The 14,252-nt window shown below is 42.3% G+C and overlaps 1 protein-coding gene across 4 annotated transcripts in view; it reads left to right on the top strand.

Annotated features, from left to right (window-relative positions):
* Window positions 1–489: 489 nt before the first annotated feature.
* BRD7 (bromodomain containing 7) overlaps window positions 490–14,252 on the top strand; it is a 34,579-nt gene continuing 20,816 nt past the window's right edge. Inside the window, exons 1-2 of one of the 4 annotated variants that reach the window (XM_059382310.1) lie at window positions 490–747; window positions 1,211–1,419. In XM_059382310.1, coding sequence (XP_059238293.1) covers window positions 699–747; window positions 1,211–1,419 — 258 coding nt within the window. In that variant the 5' untranslated portion in view covers window positions 490–698. The remainder of the gene's footprint in view (window positions 748–1,210; window positions 1,420–14,252) is intronic. The other 3 variants (XM_059382311.1, XM_059382312.1, XM_059382313.1) reach the window with 3 other exon arrangements.

Below are 14,252 nucleotides of genomic sequence, written 5' to 3'. Positions count from 1 at the left end.
AGAGAGAAGGGAGGAAAGAGGCAGGGAGGAAAGAGAAAGGAACAGAGAGGACGGGAGGGAGAGATGGAAAGACTGGCGGACAGACAGAAACAGAGTTAGAGAGAGGATGGGAGAGACAGAGACAGAGAGACAATGAGACAGAGACAGAGAGAGGAAGGGAAGGAGAGACGGAGACGGACAATTAGATCGACAGAGACATTAAAAAGGAGAGAAGGAGGGAGGGAAGAAAGAGAGGAAGGGAGGAAGAGAAGGTAGAAGAGGGAAAGAGAAAGGTGAGGAAGGAAGAGAGAGGAGAGGAGAGGAGAGAGGCAGGAGATTCTGAGCAGTGAACCCCGCCCCCAGCCCGGTCTCCGCCCCCCAATTCGGACTCCGCCCCCGACCCGTGGGTTGCAGAGCCACCTCCAGCCGCCAGGGGCCGCCACGGGCAGCCGGCCGCACCCAGCGCGCGCGGCGGGCCCTCTCTCCCGCCTCCGCGCCGGCCGCTCGCAGCCCCGCCGCCGCTCTCGGGCTACGGCCGGGTCTCGCGCGCCGTCTTCTCGTGAGGGGCCTCGCGCCGCCCGGCGCACGCCGTCCCCCTGCCTCGCGGCGCGGGGTCTCGCGGGCCCCGCTCCCGCCCTCCGCTTGCCTGGCCCGGACCGGAAGCGGCGCCGCACGGCCTGGGCCTGGCGCGGGGGGCGGGCACCGGGGCCCGGTCGGATATGGGCAAGAAGCACAAGAAGCACAAGTCGGACAAACACCTCTATGAGGGTGAGGAGTGGGCTGCGGTGCGGGAGCGGCGGGCCCGCGGCGGCCCCGGGCTTGGGAGCGGTGGGGGAGGGAGGAGGGTCCTCGCTCCTTCGAGACCACTCTCGAGCTCCGGAGGCGGGCCGGGGGGCCGCACCTCCCACGGGCAGGCCGGGACCCGCGAAGGGGGCGCGGCCCGCCGGAGGCCGCGCAGACCCCAGGCGGGGGGCCGCATTCGAACCCCAGACCCCTGGTCCCCGGCGGGGCTCTTGCCGGGAGGTGTGAGACGGCGCCCAGAGGCCCGCAGCGTTCGGGACACCCTCGGGGCAAGTGTCCGTCAGTCAACAGGTGCTTCGCGGGGCGCCCACTGCGTGCCTACAGCCGCCGCGGCCGTGGCGCCCCTTCTCCCTCCGCCCACGCTGCCTCTGCATTGAGGACGCTGCCACGCGCGTCCGCCGGTAATCCAGGCTCTCTCCTTTTGTTTAAGAGTATGTAGAGAAGCCCTTGAAGCTGGTCCTCAAAGTGGGAGGGAACGAGGTCACCGAGCTCTCCACGGGCAGCTCGGGGCACGACTCAAGCCTCTTCGAAGACAAAAATGATCATGATAAACACAAGGACAGAAAGCGGAAAAAGCGAAAGAAAGGAGAGAAGCAGCTTCCAGGGGAAGAAAAGGGGAGAAAACGGAGACGAGTAAAGGTAAATATCGTTGCATGGCTTCCGTGTTGCTGGGGGTACCCCTTTTCAAGAGTTCCCGCCGCCCGCTGGCTGCCTTACTTACTTCTCTTTGTGTCTAACGAGACGTTAAAACGCCTGTAAAATCTGCCTTGTTTGGAGGCGGAGCAGGGCAGCACAGAAACACGAATCCCCTGTGAGTTTCAGCAACTCTCGATTTAATTATACTTAGTTACTCTCACAGCCGGTCAGCGAGCAGCTAAGTCCTGAACTTCAGGAGCAGTGTCAGAGAATTTTCTCCACCCAGGGAAGGTAAAAGTCATGCTCAGAAAAGCCTCAGTGTTGGAGCTTTGTCAAAAATCATCAAGTCAGGGGCCCCTGGGTGGCTCAGTGGGTTAAAGCCTCTGCTTTGGGCTCAGGTCATGATCCCGGAGTCCTGGGATCGAGCCCTGGAGCCCTACATGGATGGATCTCCGGCTCTCTGCTCAGCGGGACCCTGCTTCCCTTCCTCTCTGGCTGCCTGCCTCTCTGCCTACTTGTGATATGTTTGTCAAATAAATAAAATCTTTTTTTAAAAAAATTCAGTTCAGAAGTGAACGGGATCTTTTGGGGTTCAGATTTTGTTCTGAAGTAAATTCTATAATGCCAGATATATAATGAGCAGTTTTGATCTTAAAGCTTGAGTCTGTTGAAGAGAAAATTCGATTAGAGACCTATAAGGGATATGACACACCAGTGATAAAAATAAGCATTTTCTTAACCATTTGCAGTTAATAGGAAAAAGGAGGGGGGAGTAGGTGCTGTTGGTTCATAAGCGGGGCAAAATAATAATAATTAACTTTCATGGATGATCATACACATATCTGGAATTGTCCTAGACTTCTGCACTTCCCAGATTTAACCTGTCCCTGAGTGACTTACTAAATCCATTACTAGGTCTTGAGAATAGATTTCCATAAATTAGCTTTGTAATTTTTCTTGTTTATATGTACCAGCAATGTTCTATTCCATGTGATTAAACACATGGGAAGTCACTAAATCTTAGAGACTCTTTAGAATTTCGTAAATCTGTTATTTTTTGGCCTCAATTTTTAGTTGCCTTGGCTAGGCTGTGTCAGTGTATATAACTATCTAATGTTTTCTTCCATATGCTATATGCATATGATTTAAGAAATTCAAGCAATATAGAAATGAATAAAAGGAGGGCAATAAATTTTCCTTACCTTAGTCCCTCACATAGTCTCTCTCTCTTTTTTTTTTAAATTATTTTTTGTTATTTGTAAAGTTGTTCTTGAACATATTTTTAAAAAATTAAGAATACTTCAAGGCTTTTAACACAAAAGCAGTCTCCTACCCCAGCCTAGAGTTTTACTTCCCAAACTTTTCAGAGTTTTTTGGGATATCTGTCTTCTTTTTTAAATGTAGGTTTATGGTATTTCCTGATTTATCGGTTTACATCTTTTACAGATCTGTTATAGAAAATGAGAATTTAAATTAGCGTTCTAATACCGCTTCCTGTCCCCAGTTTCTCTTCCTCTGTTCTCCCAGTGTAGGTACACCACAGTTGTTGGTTAAATCAGTATTCACTGTTTAATTATTGTTCACTTATGGCACAGAAAATAAATACAGATCTGGTCTTGGTCCCTCGTTAATTACTTCATTGGTTTGGTTATCATGTACCAATTCTTCCCAAACTTTTTTGTTTAAGATTTTATTTATTTATTTGACAGAGAGAGAGGGATCACAAGTAGGCAGAGAGGCAGGCAGAGAGGGCAGGGGGAGCAGGCTCCCTGCTGAGTAGAGAGCAGGCTCCCTGCTGAGTGGATCCCAGGACCCTGAGATCATGATCTGAGCCAAAGGCAGAGGCTTAACCCACTGAGCCACGCAGGCACCCCTTTTCCCAAACTCTTGACAGATTTATAAAACCCATCTGATTTCTGTTTTTCACATGGCCAAACAGTTGCCCTCCTCTTGAAACATCCATCTTGTAGCCCTCTGTGACCTCCTGCTCTAGTCTGGATTATTTGTTCTCTAGGCCTTCTGGGACCTTCCTTTGCCTCTTTCCTGGATCCCATGTTATATTTACTCCCTTTTTCTGGTGGAATCTTAATTCTATGAACTTCTAAGAAAGCATTCATAGGAGGTAGGTTTTTCTAAGACCTTATGTGATTGAACATCTTTAGTCTACCCTAATATAGTCTGCTCCTATAGCTTGATAGTTCCGCTCAGCGTGGAATTCCAGAGTAAAAGTTCTGTCTCCTAGAATTTTGAAAGCATCTTCTTCTCTCCTTGTCCTTGTTTTGTTTTGTTTTTTAAGATTTTATTTATTTATTTGACAGAGATCACAAGTAGGCAGAGAGAGAGGGGGAAGCAGGGCTCGATCCCAGCACCCTGGGTTCATGATCTGAGCCGAAGGGAGAGGCTGTAACCCACTGAGCTACTCACGTTCCCCTCATTATCCTTGTTTAATAGCACCCTGTTCTTGTTTTTCCCTGAGGATACTAATTGATGGATTTGTTGCCTTTTTTTTCCTGTTTTCTTTTGCTCCCTGCTTTGTCTCTTATTTCCCCTCAAGTTCTTCAGTTTATTTTCTTGGTCTCCTCTTTTTACATTAACCTCATCTCTTATCTGTTACCTGTTGAGCCTTCCTGGTCTGTCTCTATCTCCATGTGCCACACAACAGCCTGATGAAATACTCTGTGTCTAGACAGTTTGTCAGCTGGAGAGTCACTAAACAGAGACCCGATCATTTTGGTGGATCCCCCAGGTGTCTGTTCTCCAGAGAAAAATCCCTCCTGAAACAAGGTTATTACCTGACTGCTGGTATTTCAGGGGCCAACCAGGGAAGGAGACTGAAGGTCCTCCCAGCCGCTGCTCGTTTTCAGTCCAGCATCTCTCCCCACTCCTGACTGGCATCCGGTCTGGAGACTTTCCGGTTCCTGGTGGCTCCAGGTTTGAGCTTTTCCAGGTTGCTGGGATTTGAACTCTTCTCCTAGGTGGCCACTTCTGCACGGAGGTGGTAGCTTGCTATCTGTGATCTGCTCACTCCTCCACTTGCCTCTCATCTCCCAGGTGTGTGGGCGACTTTGATCCCCTGTAGTCTCTTCTCTGCTTTGTTCATCTCATTGAACTGGGAGGTGAGGTCATCCCTTTTAACCACTTCCAATTTTAGTCCTGGCACCATAACGCCAGCTGATATGCTTGTGTTCTTTCTTTCTTTTATTACTTACCTCATTCTTTTTATTAACTACATAGTATTTGGTTATATTGATGTACCTTATTTTATTTTATATTATGTCTAAATGCTATAAATAAAGCTGCAGTGAGTCTCATGGACACAAATCTCTATATAATTTTATAAGGATATCTTCAGGGTAAGTTCCTGGAATTCTCTCCATCTGTTCTAGCCACTCTGGTCTTCCTTGACTGTAGCTCTAAATGTCATTAGCCTTCATTATATTTTGATTCTGTTATAAATTAAAATGCTTTTGCATCCATAGTCTTACTTGGACTGAACACCCTGCAGAATAGGACAGGTAGATTAGTTTCCATTTTATAAAAGGTAAAATGGAAACTCAAAGAAGTGCAGTGAATTTATGCTAGGTTCCATTTCCCCAGGATTCAGGGCCAGGGACTAGGGGACATTATCTGAGATGTCATTGGTTCTGTAGAGGCTGTTTGGGTCATCTGTTTTTTTGCAGGCCAGACTGGGGATGGGGAGATGTGTTCTTTTGATAGTGTTGTCTAGGTAGGGAGGCTTCAGAAGGACACTTCTCTCTGAGCTATGTTCTGGATCTCCAGGGAGTTCTAGGAACAGCAGTTGTCTCCGGTCTCTTCTTGGAGAGAATCAGCTGTATGACACCCATGGGCCTCGGAGCGGCTAGGGGATGTGTGGTTCTGAGGGAGGAGTGATGTTTCTGTCAGTACCACGCAGCAGGAGGAAGAATGCAGGGAAAAGATAAAGCATGCCCTTTCCCTTTTCTGAAAGGCATATGTAACTTCTGCTTATATTTCATCACACACAACTTACTTAACCACATGGCCATCCTAGCTGCTAGGGAGGCTGGGAAGTGTCTTCTAGTTGGGGAAGGGGATGGAGGATCTGTTACTTTTGGAAGATTTGGGGAGGCACACACACATAAAACGTAAAGCGCTATAATTTTTCAGAAGTGTTTGAGTTAAGCGATACTCTTCTCTTGAGTATGGAAGGCCCTGGTTTTATTAGTTTAAAATGCCCAGATACATTAGTATCTGTATTTCTCTATGTAGAGTGGTAACATTTAATACCAACCAGAGCATTATGAGTACTATATGTGTGTGGGTGTGTATACTTTTGTTTTAATCAGGTCATCATTTAAACACCACCCCTATGAAAGTGTGTTATGTTCTTTTTCTCCCCTGAGCGTTTGAATGCTGAGTGATTGCAAAGGAATTTGTGTGCTGGCATAATTCTTACTATCTATAACATGACCCTTTCCTAAAGGTCCAGCTTTACATTTTCAAGTTATTTATTTCCACATCATATAACAAAATAACAGCTGATGAAAAATGCTCACATCATTTGGCCTAGTAATATAGGCACAAGAGGGCAGTGAAGTAAAACTGAGGGGCAGTAAGTAAAATTCTGTGTTGGCCATTACACTGATAGTGTCGTGATTTTTAAAAACTACAAAAGTGTTTACAAAACCATTTTAAGTGAAATAACAACCATTCACACATAACACACATACCTGATTACTAAAAAAAACTGTATGAATACTGTACACAGAACACATACATATTACAGGCTGGGCCCTGCGTTTACTGTGTAATATATGTTATCTCCCCTTACTCTTGACCATAATCTATGAAGCTGGCATTACCATCTCTTCTTTTAAAATGGTGGTAAAATACATTTAGAATAGGCTTTACCATCTTAACTATCTTTAAGCGTTCTGTTCAGTACTGTTGAGTATACTTATATTGTTACACATCCAATTTCCAGAACTTTTTTATACCTATTCAACAACTCTCCATATCCCCCACCCTCCACCATTCTGCTTTCTCTATGAGTGTGACTACTCTGGGTGTCTCATAGAAGTGGAATCACACAGTATTTGTCTTTTTGTGACTGGCTCGTTTTACTTCGTATACTCTCCTGGAGGTTCATCCATGTTGTGGCAGGTGTTAGAATTTCCCTCCTTTTTAAGGCTGAATGATACTGGGTTGTATGAATATACCATGTTTTGTTTATCCGTTCATCATCAGTAGATACCTGGTTTGCTTCTACCTCTTGGCTATGATAAATATTGCTGCTTTTAACATGGTCATATAAGTATCTCTCCAGGAATCTGTTCTTTCACATACATATCCAAAAGTAAAAGATCATACCGTCTGCTCTTTCACAGGTGAGAAGACTAAGGCTCAGAGAGGTTAGTAAGTTGCTCATAGTCACACAGTGCCAGAACAAGAACTCAAATCCTGCACTCAAGAGGTCATTAACATGAAAAGAGTTGTTAGAGTGGACAACGCCCTCCACTCCCTTTGTAGGAGTGGGAGGTTAAAATTTGTGTCCTAACAGAGGCAGAGAGTTCTAGCTCCAAGAGGCTCTGGAGAGGTACTGGGGCTGGTTGGGGAGAATCACAGAAGACTTTGCTCAGGTGGCCGCGTTTGAGCTGGTCTTTAGAAGTTAGAACATCGTGATGTTACACTGCATGGTTCAGGCAACATGGGATCAACTATACTCTGAGCTATATTTGTAACATAGGTTCTTTTCATCTTGTACAATTAAATGTGAAGGATCCTGTGTGTACGGCCGTAAGTATGGCCCTTTATTGGCTACTGTAGAGATTTTCAAAGGTAATCTGACGACCCAGTTTTAACCTGCGCACTGATTTTAGAAGCAATGCCTGAAGAGAACGCCACGGCGCTGCAGAGAGAAGCGGAGGTTAGGACGCTGCATACCAGCGAGGGCTGAGAATGGTAGCAGGGAGCTGGGCCAGTATGAGGGTGTATATAAGGGATTGAAAGGAGTTTTCTTTTTAAGCACAGAATAAAGGAAGGGGGGTAAGGGATGAGACCTGAACCGCGGGTGAGGTGTCAGAGGAAGAAGTTTGAACTTGAATATGTTGACCCTAAGCAGTCAGAGACTTTCTGAGTGGAAGAATGATAAAAGTTGAGTGCCTTAGTAATGTTAATCTGTTAGCAGCTTCTAGCAGCTATTGAAGAGCAGAGGCTGGGTGTAAGGAGAACTACCTAGAAGGTTTTCTAATGAAAGAGCTCAGATGAGAGCTCTGAATTCCTTTATTGGAAGTCAGACCCGTGTTCCTGAAAAACATAATCATAATCCAAATTCTGTCTTAACAGTTTTGCAAGTCAGCTTCAGGTTTCAATGCCAAAGATGTTAGACTAGTCCCTTTGCTAGAGATCTTGGCAGGATAAAATGAGAGATTTTATAAAAATTTTAAATCATAAGCATTAACATATAGAGAATATTTATAAAGCTGAGGTTAAAACTTTTAATGAGAATTTGAAGCCATCATATAATAAATTCCAATAAGCACCTATTTTATTAAAGTACTAAACTAGATTCCAAGGGGGATACGTACTGAAAACCAACATTTGAGTGTTTATTGTATGCCATCATGTTTACTGTCTTCTTAAAAATAACAGATGTGGGATAGGCCCTATTAGTATCTCATTGTATTGCTGAGCTGGGGCATAGAGGATGAGATAGCTCGTAACTGGAGAGAAGAAATGAATGACTGTAATTAAACAGAATGAAAATTCGGTCAAAACAATTCGTTGATTTGTTTGGTGTGACATCTGCCACACCCAGGATCTCATGGCAGAAAATCCTCCCACTCTGGTTTCCTCCTGAAGCTATCCTCTTTTTGTTGTGTTTGTGTTTGTGTGTTTAACCTTTTTTCTTTTTCTTTTCTTCTTCTTTTTTTTTTTTTGGTAATCTCTGCACCCAGCATGGAGCTTGAACTCACAACCCTGAGGTCAGGAATCACATGCTCTACCAAATGAGCCAGCCAGGTGCCCCTAAAGTTTATTTATGGTTTTTTTTGTGTGTGTGTGGTAATCTCTGTACTAACGTGGGGCTTGAAGCCATGAACCTGAGATCAAGAGTCACACTTCCAAATGAGCCAGCTGTGCCACTACAGAAGGAAGGACTCTAAAAGCATAAGAGTAGTGTTGCTTCTCTGATGGCAAGGCTATTTATTCATTTATTTATTCAGCGGACATTTACTGGAAAGACGTGTGCCAGACTTTGTACTAGATTCAAATGAGGAAGATTAATAAGATACAGTTCCTGCCATATAGGAGGAGCTCAGAGTTGGACTGGGAAAGCAACTGGGATAGATAAACTTCATGGCCTGGTGTAAATTCTAGCAGAGGTATAAATAAAGTGTTCTGGGAGTCCTGAGGAAAGTGTTTCTCATTTTGTCTTGGGAAGCTGGGGGAAGACAAAGGAGACCTAACGACTAAATTGTGCAGCAGATGCTCTTTTCAATCTGTTGATGCTCTTTTGCTGGAATGAGGCATCTCTGCAAAGTAGTAAGACTGATTTTTCAATTACATTCTAAAATCACCTGTTACAGGGAAGTTCTGGAATTATTTTGCACACTGGACGCATTATTTGAATATAGTTAGAGATCTCTATCTATATCTAGATCTCCAAAAGTAGTCAACCTGGAGGACAGTCGTTAAAACTAAGGACTTCAGCTGTTAATTTGCATATTTCACTTTCTCTTTTCATGCTGTTTCCTGTAATTCTGCAAGTATTATGTGTTAGGCATTGTTGAGCTTGGGGGTACAGAGCTGAAAATAACAGGGGACCCTACCCACGAGGAACTCCAGCGACAGAGACAGATGTGTTTGTAACATAGTACAGTGAGTGTTGGAATCATAATATGAACAGAGATTTGCTTCAAAAGTGTCATTCACAAAGGAATAACTTGCTATTGAGTTGTGAATAAATTAGAGTCTGAAATTAAGTCCAGTGTGTTTGTAGTTAACAGAAAGCCATGGTTTGTCTACTGCCTGGACCTTCTTGCACAGAGGATACTTCCTCTGTCTGGAATGCTCTTTCCAACCCCCACTCCCCTGCCGGCTGGCTAAATTCTGTCCTTCAGATCTCAGCTCAGATGTTACTTCCTTATAGAAGCCTTCCCACACTTGTCCAGTCTAAATTAGATTCACCCGACAGTTACTCTCCCCATGAAATCTGTTTGGGTTTTTTTAATGAGTTGTTTAATGTGTGTCTCTGTTGTTAATGTTCTCGGCTGCCTAAGGGCAGGGCTGTGTGTGTTTTATCTACCAGTGTGTATCCACACAGTAGAACCTCATTTATTTGCTGAATACATGAATGAATGAGTGAACACTGTGAGTGAGTACTTCACTGGAATTCCACATACACTGTCTTATTTCATCCTCGAAACAATCTTCTGAGGTACTATTGTGTGTATATATATATATATATATTTTTTTTTTTTTTTTTTTACGATTTCATTTATTTAAGAGAAAGAGGGAGCACAAGCCAGGGGAGGGGCAGAGGGAGAAGCCAACTTTGCACAGTGCAGGGAGCCAGAAGCAAGGCTAGGCTCAATCCTAGGACCCTGAGCTTATAACCTGAGCCGAAGGCAGACCACGTAACTGATGGAGCCACTCAGGTGCCCCTTTTGTGTATGTTAGAGATAAGAAAATTAGTCCCCCAAAATTACATAGTTTATCTACAATCTGATAGCTAATAAGTGGCAAACCCATTTATAAACTGTAACTAAACCCTCTTCCTTGGCTACCTGAGTTAAATGGCTCTAGTATTTTTGTTTCATTCTGTACATGTAACTGGCAGAATGCACTAACTATTGAGCATAACTGTGTTAACGTTTGGTTTTACATCTCTGTAACCTTTAGTAAGGGACATTCGCAGGAAGATTCTATACTATATTCTGAATCATGAAGAAAATAAGAAGGTTGAAATCAGAATTTTAAGTGGAGAGGGAATTGTAGAGCTCAAAGCGTCTTGTAAATGAAACTGAGAGTAAGTGAGTGGGGTAACCTGTTCAAGATCCCATTCTGGTAAACTAGATGCCAGGTCTCCTAATTCCCAATCTGCCAGTAACACATTACAGTATCTCCATTTAGTTTAGGGTAGTTTCCCATATAGGTTTTTATATGCTCTTTCTCTTTTGGACCCTAGCCCAGAAGACTATATTCTCTTGTCATTGAAAATAAGGTGGTTACTGTAGACCATGCTGACAAGATAAAGTTATCAGGTAGTACCTTCCTTTGGTACTTTTTTCAACTTTTCTCTTACTTGACCTCATTTCACCATCTCATTGACATTCTAGGATAAATAAAATCAGCAGTTAAATCTCCATCTTATGGATGATGAAGAGGCCTCATGATAAAAGGAGTTGCCTGAGAAAGTCACAGAGTGTGTTAAGGATGAAGCCAGGGCTAGAACTTGAGCCCATAGACCATCAGCAACCATGGCCGGTGCCACCTGGTTTTATAAATAGTTTTATTGGAACACAGCCACACTCATTCATTATGTATTGTCTGTGGCTGCTTTCACACCAACGGCAAAGGTTAGTAGTTGTGACAGACCTTATGGACCACAAAACTAAATTATATACTATCTGACCATTTACCAGAAAAGTTTGCCAACCCCTGCTCTAGATTCCTATCACTATGGTCCTAGTTCTTTCCACCTAGGAGAGTGCTTTGCCTTCCAGGCTGTCCTCACTCCACAATTTACGTTTACTAGGAAGGAATCTGAATCTCTAGGGGGTCACTAGGAAGGAATCTGAATCTCTAGGGGGTCTTTTTCCATTGAACAGGTGGAAACCTTCCAGCCTACAAAAGATTCATGCCAGGTTTTCTGGGCAAAAGATACAAACTTTCCAACGTCAAGATTTGCTCCTCCAGAGTCTGTCACAAAGCCATAAAAAACAGACACCAGTCAGCTTGATAGTAACTGAGGTCAAGGGCATGATGAGTGCAGTTTATAGCATTTTCCTCTGGAGCTTTTTTTTTTTTTTTTTAAAGATTTTATTTATTTATCTGACAGAGAGAGATCACAAGTAGGCAGAGAGGCAGGCAGAGAGGAGGAAGCAGGCTCCCTGCTGAGCAGAGAGCCCGAGATGCGGGACTCCATCCCAGGACCCTGAGATCACGACCCGAGCCGAAGGCAACGGCCTAACCCACTGAGCCACCCAGGCGCCCCTCCTCTGGAGCTTTTAAGACAGTTATACATTCTGTATTAGATGCTTTGGACCCTTAGAAGGGAAGCCCTGTGTCCGTGATACTCAGTGTGATTTTTATAGCAGCAACACCCTAATGGCCTGAAAATGTGTTGGTAATACTCATAGGCTCTACCTTAGACCTACTGGATGGGCATTTCTGGAGACAGGGCCAAGATATTAAGGTTTCAGCAAACTCTTTAGGTGATTCTGATGTGCACTGAAGCTTGAAAACCTAACTGTAACTCAGAATTTACACTTCTAGCAATTTCCCAGCTGATGGTGCTGGTCATGGAGCACACTTTGAGAACCACTGCCCTAGATACTAGGACAAAAATGAGGACATAAGCCAAGAAAGTAGTTTTGGAGTTGATAGGATCCTGTGGAGAATCTTGATTCTCAGAGGCATAAAATGACATTTTTGGACAATTTGACCAGAAATTTAATTTTAAAAAAATAATAAAACTGCTACCTGGATACCAGCCACCCAGCTTTAGCAGATTTCAGCATTGTACCTTTTGCTTGATGTTTTTGGTTTTGGGGTTTTGGTTTTTGTTTTAAGAAATTAGAGTATAAAAATAATGAATACTGTTTTTCTGAAAATAAATAAATTAATTTAAAAAAAAAAGAAATTAGAGTATAGATCCAGTTGAAGCCTTTTGTGTATTCCAGAATCTCATTCCTCTCTCCCTTGCACTAGAGTGAACCATTTTCATGAGTTTCATGTGCATCGCTTGCATACTTGTTTTTGTAATTTTACTACTTCTACATAGATCTGTGAATAATATACATATATGCGTTTTCAAACTACAAAACTAGTAACACTTATTCTCAACTTTTGTCTCTAGAAATTATATTTTTCTTTTTTTTTTTTTTAAGATTTTATTCATTCATTTGACAGAGAGAGAGAGAGAGAGATCACAAGTAGGCAGAGAGGCAGGCAGAGAGAGGGGGAAGCAGGCTCACTGCTGAACAGAGAGCCTGATGCGGGACTCGATCCCAGGACCCTGAGATCATGACCTGGGCCAAAGGCAGATGCTTAACCCACTGAGCCACCCAGGCGCCCCTAGAAATTATATTTCTTAACATACATTTTGATACAGTGTAACTTTAGCCTATTAATTTTGCCTGCTGTCTAAATATTCATAATATATTAATCCATTTTCCTTTTGGTAGATACTGGATTGTTCATAATTTTTTACTATTTCAGAGTGTGGCAGTAAGTATTCTTATACCTATCCTTCATGTATACTGTGTGAAAGGAAGTTTCTTTAGGGTATATGCCCAAGAATATAATAGCTGAGTAGTAGGGGAAAGGCATCATCAGCTTTACTAGATATTGTTCATTGTTCTAGTGATTATACCTATTTACTCACCCATCTATAAGGTAGGAGAGCCCAATTTCTCTACATTTTCATCAAGATTTGACATTTTCAGGCATTTTAATTTTTGTCAATCAGAGATATGAAATACATTCTAGTTTTTAAATTTATAATTCCCAGAGTTCTCGGGAGCTTGAGCTTGTTTTCATACTTTTTTATTTCAGGTTTCTTGTGGGAATTACCTGTGATATCCTTTACCCATTTTCTACCCATTTTCCTTTTTACCTGAATTTTACCTGAGTAAATGCTCTTTGTAATTTTTGCTAATACTTTATATGAGATTTTTGTGTTAGAAGTACTTTATCTCAGTTAATAGCTAGTGTTTTGGCTTTGCTTCTGGGTAAGAAAATCTTTCCCTACTCTTGGGTCATGAAGATTCCTTATATTTATCTGAAGTTTTAAAGCTTTGCTTTGTACATTTAAGTCCTTAGTCTACTTGAAATTTCCTTTTGTGATGACAGGAAGGAGAGATTTAATTTTATTTTCTTTTTCATGTAGATATCCAGTTATCCCAGCACTACCCTTTTGTTACTAATTTTTGATGCCACCCCTGATATAACAAGACTTTTCTATGTGCACAAGTCTGTTTCTGGACTCTGTATGTTAGTCTGTTTGTCTGTCAGATCACATTGTCTTAATTATTATCACTTTATACAAATACTATCTGATATGACACATCTTATTGTGATTTTTTTTCAAAATTGTGTAGATTATTCCTGATGACTCACTCTTAAGATAAATTCTATGATTGGCTTGTCAAATTTCATGAAAAATTCTGTCTTAAATTTTCACTGACATTACATTTTACTTATAGATGACTTGGGAGTGAATTGATTATCTTTCAGTTCATGAACATGGTATATCTCCTTTATTCTGGTTTTCTACAATGAATTTTCAATAATGTTTAATAATTTTTCCCAAAGGGTATTGGGCATCTTTTATTAGGTTTATTGCTGGGTATGTTATCTTTTGTGTATAGTAATTATTTTTCTAATTGGTTATTTCTGGTATATAGAAGCACTATCTCCCACCCCCGCCCTTGCCCTTGAACTGTGATTCTCTCCTTTTCCAGTAGATGGCAGTAAAATACATTAAGATTTCATTCTTAAGACTCTTCTGAGGGTTTTTTTTGTGTTTTTTTGTTTTTTTTTTTTTTTGCTTTTGGGTTTTGTTGTTTGTTTTTTCAATGAAATGAGTATTATTTGTTTTTATGGTATTAATTCTGAAGTAACTCTAAATTATT

The sequence above is a fragment of the Mustela nigripes genome, chromosome 17 (assembly GCF_022355385.1).
Source record: "Mustela nigripes isolate SB6536 chromosome 17, MUSNIG.SB6536, whole genome shotgun sequence".
Classification (NCBI taxonomy): domain Eukaryota; kingdom Metazoa; phylum Chordata; class Mammalia; order Carnivora; family Mustelidae; genus Mustela; species Mustela nigripes.
Note: the sequence above shows the minus strand (reverse complement) of the source record. Positions and strands in the feature narration are given on the sequence as shown.